Genomic DNA, 18480 nt, shown 5'->3' with positions numbered 1-18480 from the left:
CCCACATGGATGCAGGAATCCAGGCATTTTTGTCATCCTCTGACTCCTTCCCAGGAGCACTAGCAAGAAGCTGGATCAGAAGTGGAACAGCTTGGGCTTGAACCAATGTCCATATGGGATGCCAGTGTTGCAGGCAATGGCTTAATCTACTTAATCTATGCCATGGCCTATGACCCCTGCAATTCTTTTCTTTTTGACTTAACAAAATATTCCAGGTTGTATTGTAGCTGCTTTGCCATAGTTTTTTTCTTAAGATTTATTTATTTATTTATCTGAAAGACAGAGTTAGAGGCAGAGGCAGAGGCAGAGAGAGAGAGAGAGAGAAAGGTCTTCCATCCACTTGTTTACTCCCCAGATGACTGCAATGGCCAGAGCTATGCCAATCCGAAGCCGGGAGCTGGGAGCTTCTTCCAGGTCTCCTACATGGCTACAGGGGCCCAAGGATTTGGGCCATCTTCCACTGTTTTCCCAGGCCATAGAAGAGAGCTGGATCGGAAGTGGAGCAGCTGGGACTCAAACCAACGCCCAAATGGGATGACAGTACTACAGGCCACAGCTTTTTTTTTTTTTTTTTTTTTTGACAGGCAGAGTGGACAGTGAGAGAGAGAGAGAGAGAGAGAGAAAGGTCTTCCTTTTGCCGTTGGTTCACCCTCCAATGCAGGCCATAGCTTTTTAATTGAGCATTTCTCCAAAATCCCTGAGAAGAATACTCTTGGAATAAAAATAATGAGCACTGGAGAGCTGTATTTCTACTGTGTTGCATTTGTTTCTTGGCCCTTCCTGTGAATGGGCTAGTGTCAAAGTACATATAGACAGTACAGTCCTTTTGAAGAGTTTATTTGAGCAAACAACATTTTATGAACTAGGCAGCTCCAAACCAGAAGTGGTTGGGGAGCAACATTGGTGGTACACAAAGGAGGCCTTTATAGGATAAGCACGGAAGTCAAGCTTATTTAAAGGAATATGTGGTAAGTGATTGTTTTGTTTATTCTACTGGAGAGTCCCTAGTTGTGTAAGTTTATTGGTTGCTTCTGATTGGTTGACCTTATGTTCTGTTTTTCTTTAACATGGCCTTTTAAAAAAAATAGCTCAAGGTGTTAAATTTCACTTAGGTTTATAAATCAAGCAAGGCTAAGGGCACACAGGAAGCAGCACTGGCTTTGTCTGCTCAGGGAATCTTCAGGCCTGGTTTCCACTTTAGTGCTTGTGAGCTCTAACGAGAACATGCTTGTGAATATGCCTATATACACTACACCTATTATGCATATTCATACCCATATCTCTGTTAAGATATTTCTGATATAAATATATAAACAGAGTCAGAGACTCTCTAGTCATCGAGATGTTTACCCTCAGTCTCAAATGCACCCAGCTTTTCTGCTGTCTACTTTGTGTTTTTTGTTAGGATAGATAAATATGTGCATGTAACAATTTTTTATCCTGTAAAAGGCAACCAACGTAGTATGCTCTCTTACACTCTGCCTTTGCCCCCCAGCATTATCTTCAGGAATTCATTCCTTATCAGCTGATACAAATATTTTTCATTCTTTTTCAAAACACAGTAGTGAATTCTAGATTTCTGAGATAGTTTACTCAATCATCCTCCTATACCTGGGTGTTCAGTTTCCATTATTTTGAAATTGTAAAGGATGCATAGAATGATCTAGTGCATATGTATTTTTCTGTCTTTGTCAGGATAAATTATCCTAAGATTGCTGGGTGGAAAGACAAATTCACACTTAATCTTTTCTTTCCCTTATTGTCATCCCAACATGTCTAAATGTGTCATGTGAATTTTGGCATTCTCATCTTTGTTTGAATACTCACTTCCATTAGTCTGGTTCAGGACCACTCCCCACAAACTGCTTTAGCGGCTGTGTTCTCTCTACTGCTTTTCCCTTTCATATCCAGTGTAGTTTTCTGAAAGCAGCTTGGAGCATAAGGGGAAGAAGACATAAGGCCAGGATGAGAGGGAGCTGGGGACCAAAGGGTTCTAGAATTTTACCTCTGTAGAGGACCCAGAAGGTGACAGCATGCAGAGCAGGGTAAGGCTCCAGTACCATTTCACTGGGTGAGGGCTGGTGCTTAAGTCCCTAAGTCATCCTAGAGAGAGCCAGCCATGGTAGGCAGTGTAAAAAAATATCTGAGCTAAATTAATCTGGCCTGAAGTATAGAATATCAATCCTAGAGACTGAGCTAACTGGCAAGCAAGAGAAGGAAGCACGTGACACAGCACGAACACAGAGTCTGGCACTTCCGCCTGGGCTCCATATGCCTTACTGTGGGGGTTCAGTTGTGAATTCTGCATGCTAGGTGACAGGAAGTGTGTGAGCTGTTGTAAAGTACCCACAGCAGCCAGGAACGGTTCAGATGTGTAGACGAGAGTGAGCCCGTCTGTGGGGGCCGTTGGTGAGTGCTTGCAGAATCCAGAGGCAGAGGCTGGCCCTTTCCATCTTTCTGGAAAAAAATTCTTTTGCATGCACTGTGCTAACCAACTTACTGTATGCTACAAAGCCAGAAAGAGCTCCTGGTGTTCCAACAGATGCTATCTGAAGTCCTTAAGCAGAATCCCTGATTCTCTCCTGTCTTCACTCAATCCTATTCCCCAAACCCAAGCCAAACTCTTCTCTGTTCTTTCATTTTCCATCCTTATTCTTATCTCAGGGTCTTTCCTGTTTTTCTTTTGCATCATATGTCTGGTCTTTACCCATTTGTTGCAATTCTCTCCATATTTTATATTACTACTTTCCTATGCTTTTTGTCCATCAAAGAGCCAGTCTGAGGCTTATAATTTCTATAAATTGTTTGCCACATATCTGCTGCAAATACCTTTGTCATGTGTCTTTTGCTTTCATATGCATGTTATATATAATCTACTACATTTGAATACTTTTATAAACATGTATATTATATATAATTTATTCATTTCATATCTTTGTAGTCTATGATATACTTAATTTTTTCTTCTCTTTCTTCCCAGTCTTTTACTTAATTTTCCTTATTGCATTTCCTATAGCACCTAGTACTTTGTGATGTAATAGGTAACAGGAAAGTTTAATGACTGCCTGTGTGGGTGGCTGAGAGACAGAATGAATAAATATGAAAATGAAAAGGAAGGGTGATAATTAGAGGAAAAATTAGATGAAGCAATAGCAGGAACTGTTAACATTAGATTTCAAGTGGCTTTTATAAATTAAGATAGCTTCCAGGAAGAAACATAAGAGGATGAAGTTTAATCAACGTACAATTCACCTGAATATTCTCTAAGTGAACAATGACACACTCAAATTCTGCACCATCAACATTCTATGTAACTGCGAGAAAAAGCTAACAGATAAAGCAAATTGCAAGTGATTTTGGTGACAAAATCTTGCAGAGGGTGTGAAAACCAAGACATCATGGATTATAAATATAAGGTAAGTCTGGAGAAAATATTTGGGTATATGACTGACAAACTGAGTACCCTAAAAAGGGAAGAGAAACAACCCACAGTATTCTGAAAGCTTACTATGTACTGGACACAACAGTGCTTTCAAAAAGACAAGTGGCTGGTGTATTTATCACTTGGTTCTCATAGCAGTTCTACAAAGTAGAGATTATTTTCACATGTGGACTCTGAGAACTCGAGATAAAGGTAATGATCCCATAACTTCATAGTTACTGAGAATTAAAACCTGGATCCAACTCCAGGTCAGCCTTAGCCCTGTGTCCATGCTTTCCAGTACACGTGTTTGGAATGGTCAGTATCAGGCTCCAGCCAACTTGTGTCATCCGTGCTTCTTGCCCATCCTCCACCCTTCCTACTTCATCAGTAACCAAATGCTATCTGTTCTTACTCTTGAAAAAAAAATCACCCAATGCTTAGCTTCTTTCTAAACTCAAGGCCATCATCTGTCCAGCCTTTGTCTTAGTTCCTGCAGACCAATGTAGCAGCGACTTAATTCATTTCCACGTACTCCTGCTTCATTTCAGTTCATTCAGACAGCCAGTGGAACCTGGTAAAACTGCGTACCTGGCCCCATGACTTCTTGGATAAAAGTTTTAAATCTTTAACAGGACCTGTGCTAGTTCTGATAAACCGCCCCTTAGCTGCTTTCTCCATATCTCGCCACCGTGCAGGTTATTTTGTACTCTTCAGCCCTGCTTGATTCCCCTTTGTTCTTTCATCCTCTTGCACCATGGAACTTCGACTGTTGTCTCTCCCTGGAAGTGGCTCACTTCTCTTAGCTGTTTTCTGTTTGTTTCAGCTTGCCTTTTCTTTGTTTCTCAGCTGTGTCAGGGGCTGTACCTCTGACTCCCAGGACTCAGCTGAATCGCCTTGATGGGTGCTTCTGCCACACTTAGGACTCCCCTACTTATTGTATCTGGTTTTATTCATCTGAAGCTCTGAGAAGAGGACTGTGGCTGACTTGATCTCTTGTTGGATTTCTAGAGTCTGGAGGACTGTTTGGTGAATGATAACACTCAATTGATACATGAGGGAACCTCAAAAAGTTGAAAGTGAATATTATCTTGTCATTCTATTGTTTTGAACATTTTGAAGTTCCCTAGCATGAATATTGATTGATGTGATGAGCAATTAAAAATTGAGACATATATTAAAGAAAGTTCTCCAAGTATACATTCTACATCTCCTTTTCATTTGAATGTGATTTTATTGTCAGTGAAATCACCCTGGGGGAAGCAGTCAAATCTTCACACTTTGATGCACATGTGGCTTGAGGTAGATCACATGAGTCACAGGCTTTTTGAGCTATCTTGAGATTCTGGTAAGGTCCTGGGAAACTAAGAAAACCTACTCTGATTCTATCATCAGAAGAACACACATATCGGTTAATGCTTAGGAACTGAAATTATAGGGACTATATAAGTCTTTCACTTATGTACTTGATAATGAATTATTTTCACAAGTACTTATTACGTAAAGAATATGTTCAAATGCTATAGCAAGCATTGAATAAATACTGCAGAGGAAGATAGGGATGCTTCTCTCACAGATCTTGGCATTTCTGCTTTAGTTGACTTTAGAGCCAGGTGGAATCAGAAGATACTCACTCATGCACTGGATGGATGGACATGCACAAAGTAACTCTGCACTTGGGGAGGTCAAATTTACATTCATGAAACTGTTCGAGGTCATTAGTGATAACTGTGATGTAAAATAAAATTGCTGTGCTCTAATGAACTAAAGAATGCAGGCTTACTTCATCATACCCACAGGAATATATAATTGTAATACTAAATTGATTTGAATTGGATAACTTCTTGAAAGAAACAAAATAAGAATTCATTAATTATGATTTATATGCATATGGCAAATAATCTCTTTGTTTTTATGGTGCAGGCACATGTCATTGTGGCAGATGTAAGTGTGATAATTCAGATGGAAATGGACTTGTTTATGGTAAATTCTGTGAGTGTGATGATAGAGAATGCGTGGATGATGAAACAGGAGAAATATGTGGAGGTAAGTATATCAGTTCTACGGAAATTAATCAAGTAACTGACTTTTCACCTATTTCATTTTACTTTTAGCTCTGTATAAATCTGTGCTCTAGGTGTACTAATTTAATCTGAATTTACATTTATTTGGAAAACACTTCATGAAAAGTGAGTTAGACTAAGGCATTGAGAGTAGCTACTTTTTAAATGCAAAACTGGATTGTCCCCAAAAGAGAGCCATGTCATCATGGCAACAGGCCAACTGCCTAGCTTTGGAGAAGTCCTAGTGGAATGCCACCTTTTCTTAGCCACTCTGAGATCTCTTTTCTCCTGGTCTCTGAACTTGAGCTTCTTTCCCCTTTTAAACTAGAAGCCTTTAGATAGTCTTCTGTTTTATTGGGAACACTGAAGTCCATTAGGAAGGATACTCTAGAGTCACCTCCCTCTCCACCCACACAGATCCTTGATAAGATTTTTCGTGGCTGTTCTAGGTACCACCATCACTCAATCCAATTGCTATTGTACCAGTTCTGGCCTGTTTTCCAGTGCCAAGCATTGCAAAAAGTGCTTTGCATTCCTAGCATCATGTTTTACAACATCACTCTAGGGTAAGAATTATTTTTATCCATAAAGGCAGATGTGGAAACTGGGGCTTGGATAAACTAGGTAACCGACCCAGGGTCATTCCATCAATTATGGTAGAACTTTGTCTGACGCCAGCAGCTGTGTTCCCTCTCCCTCCCCATTCAGAGCTGCCTTGGTGCCTTGGAGTTGAGAGTTGCAGAAGAGCCCTTCACAGCACCTGCAGATTCCGCCTCTCCTGCTTACCTGCCTGCAAGCCTGTGCCCAGCTTCAGTTTCCAGACCTAATGGGGACAGGAGGGGGAAGAGAGAAAGCTGTGAGAATCACCGCAGTTTGGGGACATTCTTTCCACTTATTAGACGTGCCGTTCTCTGGCTTCTGATGAGATTTTTGTCCATGGAATTTTGTCCTGCGTGTGGAAAGTGTGGTTCAGAAGAGTGATTTTCCTGGAAAGGTCAGGGCAAATAGGGCCAGGGGAAATCGTAAGGCCCTGAGACGCTTTGGACTGAGCTTGTCCCTTTGGTTTCCTTTCTGCATCTCTAATCTCTCTCCTTTTTTTCCTTCTTTCCTTCAGCAGAGGGGGCTGACATTTAGCACAGTGGTTAAGTCGCCACTTAGGATGAATTCTTAGAGTGCCTGGTTCAAGTCCAGGCTCTGCTTGTCATTCCTGCTTCCTGCTGATGGCACAACCTAACAAGATAAAACAAGCTCAAGAATCTTCTATACGTTTTTCTGAGACAATGACTTAGGTTCAGTCCAAATAATGAGAACCATCAGACAAATCCACTCTCAAATATGTATTTGTCCTCTAGAAGTTTTACTTTCCAATTACTGCAGATCAAAACAGAAGGGAACGTGCCTTCTGGCCAGTGTGTTCTGATACACATACCAAAGCAAAGTCTGTTTGAATGTGTAAATACAAAATTCAACTTGAAACAACACAACCCGGAATGTTTACCTCTCAACCTTTCTGCTTGTTATTTCCATTTGTTTGAGACTTAAGACATTTCTTGGTGCAAAATCTCTGACCACAGACACCAGCCCTCCCATAAACACCCTCTAGGGGTGATACTGCCTAGATGTGCAGATTTTTTCCATGGGTCATTCACATGAAGCCAGTCTGTTGAGAGATGATTCTACAGTACATCAGTGAAGCAGTGCAAAAACAGATTGTCTTGTTTTATCAATTTATACAAGGCAAAGAATTGTGCTTATCATCTAAAATATGCCTTGTTCTGAAGCTGGCATTTTATGTCAGTTACCTCGTGCCTTGTTGCTATGTTTTGATTTGAGTAATGTGGATATCTGTTCAATTTTCCATGTCTCCATACATATACAACTTTATATGATTTTTGTCTTCTTATTCACCCCATCTCAACTATTTTTAGTAAAACTGTAATTTTCTAATTAAGTTCATAAAGAATTTGGGGCTAAGATTTGTGATCATTTGTTAGTATCACGGTAATCCTTATGTAGCACTTATGCATGCATTTTCTGAAATTGGGAAGGAAATAAATTTCTAGTTTGAAGTTGATGAACCTTATGAAACTTGACTCCTGGGAAAAGCTATCAGTATATACTCTTTTTTCCCCTCTGTTCCAGTGCCAAAGTCTTCTGACAGAGGCCTGGGATATGGTTAAATTGTGAACACATGCCGAAATCTTTTTAAGTCAACTAAAAAAAAATATATATATATATATATAAATGATGTATTTTATTACTGATGAAATTGTTTGATAGCTTTTACATTTGCTTAAGTAAAACAAATTAAAATATGTTATAAAGATGATCCTCTGTTAGATTAGGGAGAGATTTTTCCATAGATATTCCTATTCCAGTTCATTTAGACAAAACATAGTGCCCATCATGTGCTGAGCCCCACTCTTTCTCACTGTAGCACACTTTCTCTTTGTCTTACTCTGTCTCTGCCTCTCAGATGTATGTCTGCTTGAAGAATTCTTAGCTGCTGTACATGAATAGTGTAGCAGGCCATAGGCCTTAATATTCTACTGTATCTCCTGTTTCATGTGTGAATTTCACAGGCCCTACTAATGCTCTTGCTGTTGACTAGAGATGCCATAATATTAATAATTAAAACAGGCCATTAAGAGATTGAAAAATATTAACAGTTTTTATGGACTCTCTGGAATTGTGGCTATAGGAGACGAGAGAGATGGAGGAGCATCTCTCTCTCATATTTTAGCCATAGGCTGATGGAACACAGAGATCTGTAACAGAAAGAATAAACTCAAAATAAGCACAGGATGTACATTAACACTTGGGTGGCACGAGAAGTGAATTTTTGGGTAAATGTCATGTTTTGGGAATTTATATAAGGGTTGCCTGGCAGGCATGAGAGAAGTAGTGGTGTGAAAATTCACTACAGATGGCCTAGGCGGGGAGAGGGGGGAGGTAAAGGGGTGGGGAGGGGGGGAAGGACCAAATGAGTGAGTGACAGGTTATAGAGAGGTAAGTCCTGAGAGTGTAACATTTGGCTGCAGTGGTATGTGTGCCCTTATCTATCATTTGTACGGGAATTTGTGAGACCCAGAGTTTATGGCTTTTTATTTGTCAAATGAGAACCAAACATTGACTTAGCCAAAAACCTCTTTTCCACAAGGTGAACTTCAACAGCTTGTGGGACACAGTTGAATGAAAGATGAAATATTGCCTTTGGTTTAAAAAAAAGGTTTGGTCATTAATAATGTGTATCCAAGTAAATATGCTCCATTGGTTTCTCTATGGTTGATTTCAAATGAAATATTTGGATAACTAATTCAAGAAATGTCCTTAAAGTGGATGCTTACATGCATTTAAGTTTGGTGTATGCATTTGAAGTTGTCACCACAGTAGACTTTCACAGTCTTTTGTATAACTTTTTCAAAAATACTTTGATTTTATTCTGTTCCCTGGCTAGGCCAAGGTCAAGGACATTTTGGCTTGCTTTACTGGTATAATCATGCAGGTAGAAGGGTAACTGTGCTGTGTTGGGGGAAAACCGTATAATTTGATTATTTTAAGCGAGGAATGGGGAGCTCTCAATGTTATTTTAAAAGGTAGAAATGATCACCAAGAGGTAGGAAGTTAATTTTGCTTTGAGAAGTTGCTTTTTTTCCCCTCACTGTATAAAATTCATTTTGGGTGAAGGCCATGGGAAGTGTTACTGTGGAAACTGTTACTGCGAGGCTGGTTGGCATGGAGATAAATGCGAATTCCAGTGCGACATCACCCCCTGGGAGAGCAAGCGAAGATGCACTTCTCCAGATGGCAAAATCTGCAGTAACAGAGGTGTGTCATTCATACATGTTACTACATAATTGGGAGGAGAACAAAGCTCTTAACGGTGAACACTGGGCGCTCTCTGTTCCCTTTAGTGTGGAGGAAGTCATCTTTTAGAATCATTTACTTTGATGTAAATCAACATTTACTATACCAACAGTCTTCTCTTTCTTGTTTCTCACTGAGTAGGAAACAGAAGGATAAGGAAGTTGCTGTCATTCTTTAGGCTTCACTGAATAAATACTTAACATAGGGACTGTAATTTCTTTGGCGGCCATCCAGAAATAGCACAGTGCTGCTAAAAGGCAATTCTTGTAGATACTTCTGTTAAATGTCTCTTGACTAACAGAACTGTCTACCGCATGAGCATCTAATTACCCAGAGAGTATTTGGAAAGCCCTCTTGTCTTAATTATGAGTAAATTGAAGGCTGGGTTGAAACATGGGATTGATAGAGATGAAATTTAACTTCTATATGAAATAATGAAAATGTGATACTAACACAATAGATATAGAAATTGCAATGAAGTGGCTATATGAAGTTTAGGTGACCTTAAACAAAAATTTAAAAAATATATTAATATTAATTTAATAGCAATTTTTTAAAAGATTTTATTTTATTTATTTGAAAGACAGTTACAGAGAGAGGTGGAGACACAGAGAGAGAGGTCTTCCATCTGCTGGTTCACTCCCAAGATGGCTGCGATGGCCAGAGCTGCACCAACCCAAAGCCAGGAGCTTCTTCTGGGTCTCCCACAAGGGTGCAGGGGCCCAAGCACTTGGGCCATGTTCTACTGCTTTTCCAGGCCATAGCAGAGAACTTGATTGGAAGAGGAGCTGCTGGGACTAGAACCAGTGCCCATGTGGGATGCCGGTGCTTCAGGCCAGGGCTTTACCCCACTGCGCCACAGCACCGGCCCATAACAGTTAGCTATTGAAATCAAACCAGTTTAGCAGTTATTGAAATTTTTGCTATTTGACCCCTTGTTAGCTGCATTGGTAGATAAGAAAGACCCATTCTGGGCCTTTATCATTGCCTACCTAATCACATCAACAAATAGTTAGATTTAATTCTAGGAAATTATAAAACTCTAGGTACCCCAAAGCTATTTTTTGTTTCTGTCAATGAATGATTCATTTTGATTGGCATTGATCATACAGAGAGACCTAACACAGAACCTTTCAAAAGTTGACACGAGATGTGCCACAGCCCTGTACACAGAGAAGGAAAGCAGACGGCTGTGCTTGGAAAACGAATCCTAAAGGAAAATCCTCTCTTTCTGCTGACTTGATCTCCTCTCTCATACCGGTTCACTGTGTTTTCTTTTAACACATAACCCGTGTTTTCTCCAGTCCCTTTCATTCAGTAGTGTTCACAGGCACCATTTTGTCAGTGTGTGCAAAGCTTGAGCTGTGTGAGCGAAGGAAACGACCACAGAGATGCTGGAATAGGGACAAGGGATCAGTTAGGCTGCAGATTTCGGTCAGGATCTGCAGTAGACTTGTGAGGGCACTGAGGGACAGACATCCACTCTGCCTCCTCTCCGCTGCTTCCCCATGCATGGAGTGGAATGCTCTGACTGGAGAAATGCCAGAGGCGATGGGCAGCAGCTTGCCTAGTGACGCTCATACCTCATGAGCTTCTAAAGCACAGGGAGGCAGGGTGAGAGTAGGCACAAGGGTGAGTTTGTTTGTTTATTTTTCTCAGTACCTGGTGTGTCTTAGCCATTCCTTATCACTGCTTTCCCAGGCAGGAGAGAGACACTGGTCCCTGTACAAACTTATCTCACCTTCCATTGTGGCCCATTTTGGGGGCCCTCAAGAGCAATGTTGCAGACACACTTACTGAACCGAGCTGGGGAGCTGTTTCTTCAACAAATGTGCAAGGCTGGGAGCCCTCCCTCTCCCCTTCCCAGTTTATACTAGTAGGAAAGCAATGCATATCCTTTGTTTTCATAAGTGAGATGGTAAAGTAGAATATAAAGAAAATAAACTGACACATAATTTTAACACACTAAAAGTTTATGAAAATGGAATTAGAAGATGTTTATGTGATTGCAAAAATTTTGAAATCTATACATATGAGAGGGTCAAAAATGCATGGGGAACTGAAAAAACTATGAATCAACTACAAAAATTTTTTGTACTTGAATGAACATCTTTTAATTCTCTTTTCTCTAAGACTTTTTGGAAGTACCTTCATATAACCTCTTTTTACCTTTTGATATGTGACCTCTTTTTCACTCATGTAAAGTTTTAAATTGTCATGGATCATTAAAACTATAGTAGTATATAATTTTTTAAAATTTTATTTATTTGAAAGATAGAGGAGTTACAGAGAGAAGTAGAGCAAGAGAGAGAGAGAGAGAGGTCTTTCATTCTGCTGCTTCACCCCCCAAATGACCGCAATGACAGGGCTGAGCTGATCTGAAGCCAGGAGCCAGGAGCTTCCTCCAAGTCTCCCACAGGCGTGCAGGGGCCCAAGGACTTGGGTCATCTTTTACTGCTTTCCCAGGCCATAGCAGAGAGCTAGATAGGAAGAGTAGCTGCCAGGACTGGAACCGGTGGCCATATGGGATGCTGGCGCTGCAGGCTGGGACTTTAACCCACTGTGCCACAGCGCAGTAGTATCTAATTCTTGACAATTTTTTAGGCAAAGTTTTACAAAACACTGTATTTGTAGCAAAACTGATACACATGGGAGTTTGTTTTTCATATTTCATATTTCAGCTCCCTCATAAAAGGGAGAGCAGGCAGTATTCGTCTGTGTCTTATTTATTTCTTTATTTAAATTCATGTATGTGGCTCCCCTTTTCTTGTGCTTTGTTCTTACTAAATACTAAAGTTCAAGCATATTATCCTGCTGCTTTATAACAATATTTTCACTTAATAAAAGAATTTGCCTACCTTTCTCTGTTAACAGTGCAAAATCTTATAATTACTCCTAATGTGTTCTTTGTAGTCTACACTACAAATGTACTGTGGCTACATTAATTGGTTCCTCATTGATAGATATTTTGGTCATTATAAGTTAACCAGTAACATAAACACAACCTTTTGTAACCCTGCACGAATAGTTCTACTTTGTATTGGTTATATTAATTGACATAGACCATTATGCCAAATCATAACATACATCTAAAAATTACTACATAAAATCACTACTGCAACACTTGTACCATTTTGTGCTTCCCTTCAGAGCAGGAAGGGAGCATTGTGTCCACACTATGGTTCCGCTCTGATCTCTGAAAGGGTTCTAACGATTGTTTCACAACTCCCCTGCTGCACTCACAGCAGTAGAGCTAAGTGTCAGCATTTCTCATGTTTAACCATCATTGCTGACCCTGGAGTTCCCTCTTACTCTCTGTTTGTCCATTTTACTTTAGGCACATTCATCCTGTCTCTGTTAAGTTTAAGAATTGTGGGCCGGCGCCGTGGCTCAACAGGCTAATCCTCCGCCTTGCGGCGCCGGCACACCGGGTTCTAGTCCCGGTCGGGGCACCGATCCTGTCCCGGTTGCCCCTCTTCCAGGCCAGCTCTCTGCTGTGGCCAGGGAGTGCAGTGGAGGATGGCCCAAGTGCTTGGGCCCTGCACCCCATGGGAGACCAGGAGAAGCACCTGGCTCCTGCCATCGGAACAGCGCGGTGCGCTGGCCGCAGCGCGCTACCGCGGCGGCCATTAGAGTGTGAACCAACGGCAAAGGAAGACCTTTCTCTCTGTCTCTCTCTCTCTCTCTCTCACTGTCCACTCTGCCTGTCAAAAATTAAAAAAAAAAAAAATAAAAATAAAAATAAAAAAAAAGAATTGTGTAGGTGTTTGCAAGAGTGCTCCTAAGGAGAAAATTCTTACTTTTTTTTTTTTTAGTCTGTTACATTTTGATGGTGTTTGGCTCATTCAAAATTTTAGATTTGAAGAAGTTTAATCTACTTTTTTTTCTTTTAGTAATTCTGCTTTAAAGAGTTCTTAATAAAAGTATTTTGTTCATATTTTATGATTTTATTTTGTACATTTAAACCTGTAACCCAGCCAGGACTTATTTGGATATAAGATGTGAAAAAGGGACTTAATTTTATTTTTCCCACTAGTGATTAGTTGGTTATCCTAAAGATGATAACTGATAATCCACACAAAGTAAATGATTTACAACTGATCCTTTTCCTATGCAAATCTCCAAATGATCAAAATCAGGTCTTTCAGTCTGACCTCTAGCACATTCTATAACCAGGTCCATCTGACCCAGCAAACCTGACTTGTTGTTCTTCCTTAACATGCACCTCAGGACACCCATGTGTCTTACTGCGTGCTGCCTTCTTGACTGTAAGTCCCAGCCGCATTTATTCCTAAAACATTTTCTTCTTCTCTGTGTACTCAGTCCATTGTCTTTTTCCTCCAGCCAAAACTGGTCTCCCCTCATAGCATTTATGTCCTGGTTTACAAAATGTTAATACTAACACTTTTAGCACTTGCTAATTTTTCTTTGATGAGCTTGCTTTTTCTTAGAGTGATTGTAAGCTTCTTGAGGGCAAACGATGACATATTTTTTGTTTTGGAACTATCTTTGAGGGAAAGTAGTACAGTGCTAGTGACACATCCCACAACTTCACATATTTACAGTCAATGATAGCTTGGGCTTATGATGAAAAGTTCTCTACTATCAACTTGATAGTGATTTTTCCTTCTTAGAATATTTTTTATCTGTGTTTCCCAAATATAAAGGAAGCAATGGTGCTGGGGAGGAGCAACGTGTAAGAAGCTTTCTTTCATAATTTGTCTGGACTGGACTCATACAAAATTCTTTTTCCCACTCAGGGACTTGTGTGTGTGGCGAGTGTTCTTGCCATGATGTAGATCCCACTGGAGACTGGGGTGATATTCATGGGGACACCTGTGAGTGTGATGAACGGGACTGCAGAGCTGTCTACGACCGATACTCTGATGACTTCTGTTCAGGTAAAGCCTCTCCTAGTTCTTGTTTCTAATTGAAAAATACTTGTTTTCCTGTTGTCAGGCTTCTTTCTCACTCTCAGATGCTGTAAAGGAAACAGAACGTGCATTCCACAGCATTCACTGTTGCCATGCTCTTATTAGTAACTTGGAAAGCCTATAGCAAACTAACACATTTAGCAAAGTAAGAGGCGCCTGTTCTCTTAAAATCAATCTTACGCCTTGCTGAGGGAAAACCATTAGCTCTAGGTATCTACTGAACTCTGCTCTGAGAATGCAGAACTAACAGACCTGATGATAGATAGCATTCAGAAAGGACAGTTAGATTAATGTATAATATAGCTTAGGATGACGTGGTACAGTCCTCAGAGATATTTTATGCATTGATAACTTGGTAGGATTTATGCTAAATTATTCTAGAATATAGTCTAGAATTGAGTATCAATTAGTAAGTTCAGAACTTTTTAAAAGATTTATTTATTTGAAATGCAGGGTGGGAGGGTGGTTATGAGGGGAAAAAGCCGCTATAATCCAAAAGTTGTACTTTGGAAATTTATATTTATTAAATAAAATTAAAAAAGAACTGCAGGGTTACAGAGAGAGAGATAGAGAAGGGGAGAGAAAGAGAAATCTTCCATCTGCTGACTCACTCCCCAGATGGCCGCAACTGGACTGGTCTGAAGCCAGGAGCCAGGAGTTTCCTCTGGATATCTCATGTGCATGCCAGGACCCAAGCAATTGGGCCATCTTCTACTGCATTCCCAGGTGCATTAGCACAGAGCCAATGTCCATATGGGATCCTGGCACTGCAGGAGGCAGCTTAACCTGCACAGCGCCCGCCCCTGGATTCAGAATTTTATATGATACATATTTATGGAGCAGATACTATTTGCTAGAGCTTGGGTAGCATCTGTGCTAATGGTTCCACCAGTGAAGGAGACAAACAGGATCACAACTTGATGATGGCTATAAACTAAATGCAGATGAAGAGCGTGTCATGCAGCAAAGAAAAAGCAACCAGGGTTATCTGGGAAAGTGTCATTTAGGAAAGAGGTGTTACAGATTTTCAGTCCATTTCTATTTGACAACCCAGAAGGCTGAGACGTATGCATGTGCATGTTTTTAAGCCTGACTGCTTGATTGGTGCAGACTGATAGGAAACTGCTCTGGTTTCCTGAAAGTTCCAGCAGAAGGAAATGAAAGAATTGCCCTATGTAACTATAATGTGGCTTCCAAGGTATCTCCAGCCTGGCTGAAGGAAGCCTGCTGCTAAAACCTACAAAAGCTCACAGGAGGATTTCCCTCTTTTGATCATCCCTGGTGTTCTGCAGAACTTCCTACACATTTTGACACTGTTCTGTTGAGGGGATTTTTCCACAGCTCATCATCTATTGGCGTGTTCTTCGTTGTCATCATTATCAGTGCCCTGGTACTACCAGAGCTAACAACTCTGACTTTTAAATGCCAAACCTATATTGAGAAAGTTGGGAGTTTGTGTGCCATTTTCACCAAGCTGATGTGGCTTTTTGCAGAGGAGGTGATGGACAGCGCATGCACTGTGGGATGCTATTGAACGGCAATGTGCTTGGGGCTCTGCCTGAAAGAAAAGCTTACTTGCTAAAGAAATATGAGAAGGGTGAGCAATACATGAGGAATGGGAAGGTGTGATCTCTGCATGGGCCTAGAATCAGTTTGAAATGACCAGACTGCACAAGTAAGGAAGGGGATGGTACAGGGTAAAGCTACTGAGAAACTGTAACTAGAGGGCTTTTGGCTTTGCCGCAGAGTCAGGCTTTATCCTGCAGGCGATGGAGGGCTCATGATGGTGTTGGGCAGAATGCCACAGTTCCAGAGTTTCCAGTCTGCTTGTCTGCATTAATGTTTTGTCACATACCAAAGTGGGGAACATAAGACAAAGTTTTCAAGTTGGTTTCTAGATGTCTAACATGGTGCTGTGAGAGTCAGAGTTGAACATGAGAATTTGGAGTTGTAAGCATAGGATAGGTTAGGATTTTCTGGGGCTTAGAAAATGCCATTTAAGAAAATCTGGAGATAAATATGAATTCGCATGATTTTAAATAAAAATAAAGGAGACAATCGGGCTCTATATAAAAACCGTGAGTTGTGACTTGCTGCTGTGGCTGGTGCCCCTCTGTTTTGGTACATGAGGACACTATGTTAAATCCTCCGTCTTGATCTCGATCCTGATTTTGGAATGGTGTTGGAAAATTAGAAATGCTACATTATAGTCACAGTCAGGGGTCCTTCAAGCTGTGGCCATGGGGGGAACTCTGGTGCTGATACTACAGTTGACACTTCTGTCTCATCATGGCTCATGTGAACTGTCACTATAGTTCGGGCAGGTGAAGTGGAATGAGGGAGGCCTCCCTGGAATCTAATGTTCCACTGCATCTATTCCTCCTTCTACTGTCCGCCCTATTTTCTTCTTTACCATGTTTTCCATTCTCTGCTCTGATAGGAGATTTCTGAGAAAGTTAGGAAATCGGGAAGTTATGGCGGCATAGTTGGTGGGACTGATCATGAAAGAAGGGCTAGGGACAGAATGTGTAAACCTTTTAATTCTTTGATATGTGGCCTCCTTCCTATGAGTGTAGAAAGTAGGGGTGAAAGGAAGTGTTGGGACAGTGGGTTGTGGTCTGAACAGTAAAAATATCAATCTTTCCTTGTGTTCGATTATTCCTTGCCTGCAGTGAATTGGATATGGCTAGTCCTCCACAACACACTGCCCACACGTGGAATGAAGAACTCATGGAAGAAGGAATTCACATTAGCAAAGAGCCTGCTTACTCTGTTAGACTATTTCTGGGATTTTTCCTGTACTTCTTTCCATTTTATTTGAATACTAACTCAGAGGGAGACATCATCATCATCTACATTTTTGTTAGAACAGGAGATAGTTCAGAGAAATTAATGAACTTGACAAAGTGCATGCTGTCAGTGTCACGAGAAAACACATAGGAGGGTTCTTAAAAAAGTTCATGGAAAATGCAATTAAAATAAAAGTTTATTGCAGTGTAAAAAATTGTAAGCCATTTATAGTTTTTTCTACTATATGCATTTTACCAAACTATTTAAATTACCTTTTTTTTTTTTCAGTCTAAGCACCTGTGTAATTTAATCTCCAGGGGATGCAAATAAAATTCTTCAATTTTGCTTTATTTTAGTGAGGAAGAACTATATTCTGGATATCCCAAAATCTTATAAAATTAAGCTTTTTGGAACATGATGATGAGCTGGGGCAGGCACCTTCATCCTTACTAAATCTGTAGCATGCTATATATTATTCTTAGGGAGCTATTAGTCTTCACAGTTTCCCTAATTATCAGACTAACTTGCACCATATGAAGGGTGCCATCCAGTTGATTATTGAGTGCATTAATACCTTTGTGTTACGAGACAGAAGCAACCCAACTCCATCAATATTCTCTAGTGATTCTTGCAAAGGTGGAATGCAATCAGGCTCAGATGAAATGCAGTTTTATTTTTAGCTCTCATTCTTGCCACCCTGAGTATATTGGTGTTATATAAGTCCAGGGGAAATCTCTGGATGGATTAGTTTAAATTGACTCCTAATTGATATTCTCATTTTATTCATCCATTTGTCTACTTAATAACACATTCAGATGTAACTATTTTATGCCTACAGCATCATGGTGTAGGGGATCCAAGCATGTTAAAACATGGTCCCTGCTGCAAAATCAGGTTTTTTTCTTTTATTTGTATCTGTTGTTTGGTATTTACACTTGGTGTGTACGTGTTCATTTACCCATATACAGACATGACATACTCACATATGCACACTCCTCAAAGATAATATACTAGTGACAAAGTCTGAGTGTGACTAAAATGACCAGCAACTGGCCAGTCACCCCAAAGAGCACTGACGTCCTGTTTATTACACTTGATTTTCTTCCTAATTCAGAAAGAACTCCTTTATTCCTGCTGGCTTCTAACTCCTCAGGTCTATTTCCAGAAATCCCACAATTGGAAAAGTATGCCTTAGTGTGACCTTGAACTTTATCTTTCATCTCATCCCACCTATGAGAATAATGGAAGTAGCATCCTTTGATAAAACCACATTGTGTAAGGAAATTAGTCATTTTGGATCACCAAAGAATCAAGGAAAGAGACAAAGGAATTAAGTGTGTTTAGTTTGCATTGTCTTGAAAGGAAAATCAATATATCGAATGGATTTAAAAAAAATAACAAGTTC

The 18480-nt window shown here is 40.3% G+C and overlaps 1 protein-coding gene across 1 annotated transcript in view; it reads left to right on the top strand.

Moving 5' to 3' along the window:
- Positions 1 to 18480, top strand: part of ITGBL1 (integrin subunit beta like 1) — a 273833-nt gene that overhangs the window by 127742 nt on the left and 127611 nt on the right. Inside the window, exons 4-6 of the mRNA XM_062195263.1 lie at positions 5345 to 5467; positions 9172 to 9312; positions 14112 to 14252. Coding sequence (XP_062051247.1) covers positions 5345 to 5467; positions 9172 to 9312; positions 14112 to 14252 — 405 coding nt within the window. The remainder of the gene's footprint in view (positions 1 to 5344; positions 5468 to 9171; positions 9313 to 14111; positions 14253 to 18480) is intronic.

This window comes from Lepus europaeus, chromosome 6 (assembly GCF_033115175.1).
Source record: "Lepus europaeus isolate LE1 chromosome 6, mLepTim1.pri, whole genome shotgun sequence".
Lineage (NCBI taxonomy): Eukaryota > Metazoa > Chordata > Mammalia > Lagomorpha > Leporidae > Lepus > Lepus europaeus.
Note: the sequence above shows the minus strand (reverse complement) of the source record. Positions and strands in the feature narration are given on the sequence as shown.